The 3,567-nt window shown below is 47.4% G+C and overlaps 2 protein-coding genes across 2 annotated transcripts; one reads left to right on the top strand and one right to left on the bottom strand.

Annotated features, from left to right (window-relative positions):
* Positions 1 to 515: 515 nt before the first annotated feature.
* Positions 516 to 824, bottom strand: LOC308433420 (uncharacterized protein; the record flags this gene model as incomplete). The annotated part of the gene is made up of 1 exon (XM_080933483.1): positions 516 to 824. The coding sequence occupies one exon, from the start codon at positions 822 to 824 to the stop codon at positions 516 to 518; it is 309 nt and encodes a 102-aa protein (XP_080789609.1).
* A 1,700-nt stretch (positions 825 to 2,524) lies between these two features.
* Positions 2,525 to 2,923, top strand: LOC308433418 (uncharacterized protein; the record flags this gene model as incomplete). The annotated part of the gene is made up of 1 exon (XM_080933481.1): positions 2,525 to 2,923. One exon carries the CDS (start codon positions 2,525 to 2,527, stop codon positions 2,921 to 2,923), a length of 399 nt encoding a protein of 132 aa, XP_080789607.1.
* Between the last annotated feature and the right edge of the window lie 644 nt (positions 2,924 to 3,567).

Raw genomic sequence — 3,567 nt, 5'->3', positions numbered from 1 at the left:
ATGAATAGTGGTAATATGAAGACAACAAATGAATAAAACTACAGGAGACATTTTATGTTTTATTTTGTAATTTTATTTTAAAAGTATTAGTACATTGTCTAAACTCTAGAAAGACTTCTATGACTACAGAAAATATATATTACCACTGATAAACACGAGGAAACCTAAAGCATAGATAGAGATTCAAGAAGGAAAACAGAAAGAAAACCATTGTGCAATTTCATTGACATCAGAAACCAAGATGGCCTGCATCTTTGTCCTTCTATAACATTGACTATGACTGCATTGAAAAAGAAAACCAAGTTGCTTCAACTTGAGAGTATTAAAATCAGGAAACAATGCACCAGAGTCCAAATGCTGGAGAGACAGATGCTGGGAAGACAGCAGGGTCTACCCACACTAGGGCAGAGGAAAACCTTAGCAGTGAGATCAGGGTAACTTGTACCTTTCCCCTCACCCAGGACTTACCCACAGGTCGGGACTGGTAGCACCTGCTTGGAGGCCGGGCATCCCATCTAGCAGCAGCACTTCTTGCAGCCACACTTCTGCTGACAGCAGCAGCACTTCTGCTGACAACATCCCTTCCCACAGCCACAGCCGCAGCCACAGGAGCTGCAGCAGCTGCGGCGGCAGCAGCAGACCACAGGCTTGCAACAGCCACAGCAGCCACAGCAGCCACAGCCACCACAGCCACAGCCACCACAGCCACAGCCACCACAGCCACAGCCACCACAGCCACAGCCGCCACAGCCACAGCCTCCACAGCCACAGCCTCCACAGCCACAGCCACCACAGCCACAGCCACCACAGCCACAACAACCCATGGTGTCAGTAGAGAAGAGTCAGGTGCAGTGAGGAGAGAGACTCGAGAGAGAAGAGGATGATGTGATACCCCCTTTCTGCAGAGAACCCCCTTTTATACTGCCCACCCCCTTTATTTTTAGCCTAGTTTCCATGGAGAATTTCCCAAGAGTTTATTTACTTACATTTTGAGTCACTGTGTCACAATAACAGTGCTATTTTTAGCATTACTATCTTGAAAACCCTTTGAGTATTCATTTGGAGTTTAAAAAAGATGGTGTCTATTTAACCAACAACAGAGAAATGATTCACCAAACACAGCAGAAAAGTAGTTGTAGCATTCCAGAGTGATTTCTGCATCCAAGGGAGACATCTGTGAGTGTCCTCTGCATGAGACTGGATTCTTGAGGTGCTGGGCAAACAAGTGACTGAGTAGGAACAGCCCTTCTAGCCTCTGGTTGACAAGAAGCCTATCAGGGAATGGGTTTTAATGCTTTTCTTCGCCTTTTCCCACTGGCTGATTAAAGGACGTGGGCGTCCCAGAGTAGATACGGCCCTGAAAAGCCAGATCATTCATCTGTGACAGGGTCTACATGTAAGTTCGTTAGGAACAGTGGCATGGTATGCATGCCACATGCAAAGCACATGCATGGATCTCTGCTGTAGCATGTTGGTGGCATCTAAATTAACCAAGTTGCCTTACATGTGAAGCCGGTTGAGCAAAAAGCGAAAGCTCATCCACTGCAAATGGCTACTGCAGGTACTTGGGACTGGAAGTGAAAACCTGGCACACTGAGTCAGCTGGACATTTCCAATCACCATTTCATTTTAAGGGAGTTTCAGGATTTCAAAAATAACCATATAACAGGGTAAAAAAAAAAAGAAGAAGAAGAAGAAAAAGATAGGAGTCTTACTTTTGCAGGTAGCTTGGGCAGGATGTCACAAAATTATATTTTTAACATCAGATAACACATAATTATCTCACTGTAACTTTAAAGGTTTTTTTTTAGTGAATTACAAACCCCGAGGAACCATGAAGAGAACATGTGTGCTTTAAGGCGAGATTGTTAACGTTGAGGCTGCCTGCCACGTCCCTTTGATGCCAGTTTTCCCACAACTTTTTCTGAGAGCGTTTTCATAAGGGAGCATGTTCCCAAAGAGAGTTCCCAGAGATGGATGGAGACTGTTTTATCTGAAATGCAAGAAACACAGCATTTTTATCTGACCCTAGACTTGGTGTTCATAGATACAAAAGAGTATATTTGCAAAAGAATGTTCCGAAATATTCTCAGCATTTATTTAATTTTAAAGGTATCCACTGAATACTTACAATGTGCCAGGCCTTGTTGAAAGTACTACAGTAAAACACACACACACACACACACACACACACAGAGAGAGAGAGAGAGAGAGAGAGAGAGAGAGAGAGAGAGAGAGAGAGAGAGAGAGAGAGAGAAAGAAAGCTGTCAGATTCATGCTGGGATCTAAATATAGGACTGAAGAGGTAAGTAAAAGTTAGAGCTAACTATAAGTTCAGGATGTCAACAAGGAAGGATGCCAAAGGCCTCGTGAGCGCTTTCACGGAAATTTAGATAAACAAGAATGAGCTAAATGTGCCAAGGAGCTGGTATAAAAGGAACCCCCCAGTAGGAGGAGCATCACATCTCCCTCTCCTCTCCTGAGTCTCTCTCCTCACTGCACCTGAATCCTCTCTACTGACACCATGGGTTGCTGTGGCTGTGGCGGCTGTGGAGGCTGCGGCGGCTGTGGAGGCTGCGGTAGCTGTGGAGGCTGTGGTGGCTGCGGCGGCTGTGGCTGCGGTGGCTGTGGTGGCTGCGGCAGCTGTGGTGGATGCGGCGGCTGTGGCTGCGGTGGCTGCGGCGGTTGCAACAGCTGCACCACCTGCAGGTGCTACCGGGTCGGCTGCTGCGGTGGCTGCTGCGGGGGCTGCTGTGGCTGCTGTGGCTGTTGCAGGCCTGTGCTGGTCTGCTGCTGCCGCCGCAGCTGCTGCCGCTCCTGTGGCTGTGGCTCCTGTGGCTGCGGCTGTGGCTGTGGGAAGGGATGCTGTCAGCAGAAGTGCTGCTGTCAGCAGAAGTGTGGCTGCAAGAAGTGCTGCTGCTAGACTGATGGGTGTTCAGGAGCTGTGTGAGTCCTTTGTCCCATCCCTTCCTATAGCTAAAGGCCTCTTCACCCCATCTTGTCTGTCTCCAGCCGGCTCTCTGTCACTTCAGCTCTCTCACACTTTCTTCCTTGATCCTTAAGGTAGACACGTGGACAACTCTCACAAGGTTCCCTGAGGCCTATCATGGAAACTTCCCGATGGTTCTCTGGTTGCTACAACTCTTGGCAAAATCGCTGATTTTGGCTGCCCTGTTGCCTGGCCTATGCCCCTGAGATCAGGGTAAGTACTTAACGGCTGTTCCTGTCTGCCACTCCTGATCAGTGCCCAGCTTCTGAAATTGTTCTGGAACCATGGCTTTCATGCAGTCTTCTCACCAAGCCTCCCCAGTTAAAAACGGTCTAGACTCACTATAGTTAAACGTGAGCATGTGAGCATCTAAAGAGTAGGTCATTGGGACCTCAGACTCATGGGCTAGATTGTCTGTATTTGATTCCCATCATATGTTCAAGTACTTGTCTACCAATGTCTGTCCCAGTGTCTCTTCTGCTGTGGTGTAGTTGGGTTTTTTGCAATGTCCTCAATGTCTAATAAACTATATAAAATATCCTTTGCATCTTTGCCTCACAAAAGCCTCTTGTTTGGTG

The sequence above is a fragment of the Micromys minutus genome, assembly GCF_963924665.1.
Source record: "Micromys minutus genome assembly, chromosome: 19".
Taxonomy (NCBI): domain Eukaryota; kingdom Metazoa; phylum Chordata; class Mammalia; order Rodentia; family Muridae; genus Micromys; species Micromys minutus.
Note: the sequence above shows the minus strand (reverse complement) of the source record. Positions and strands in the feature narration are given on the sequence as shown.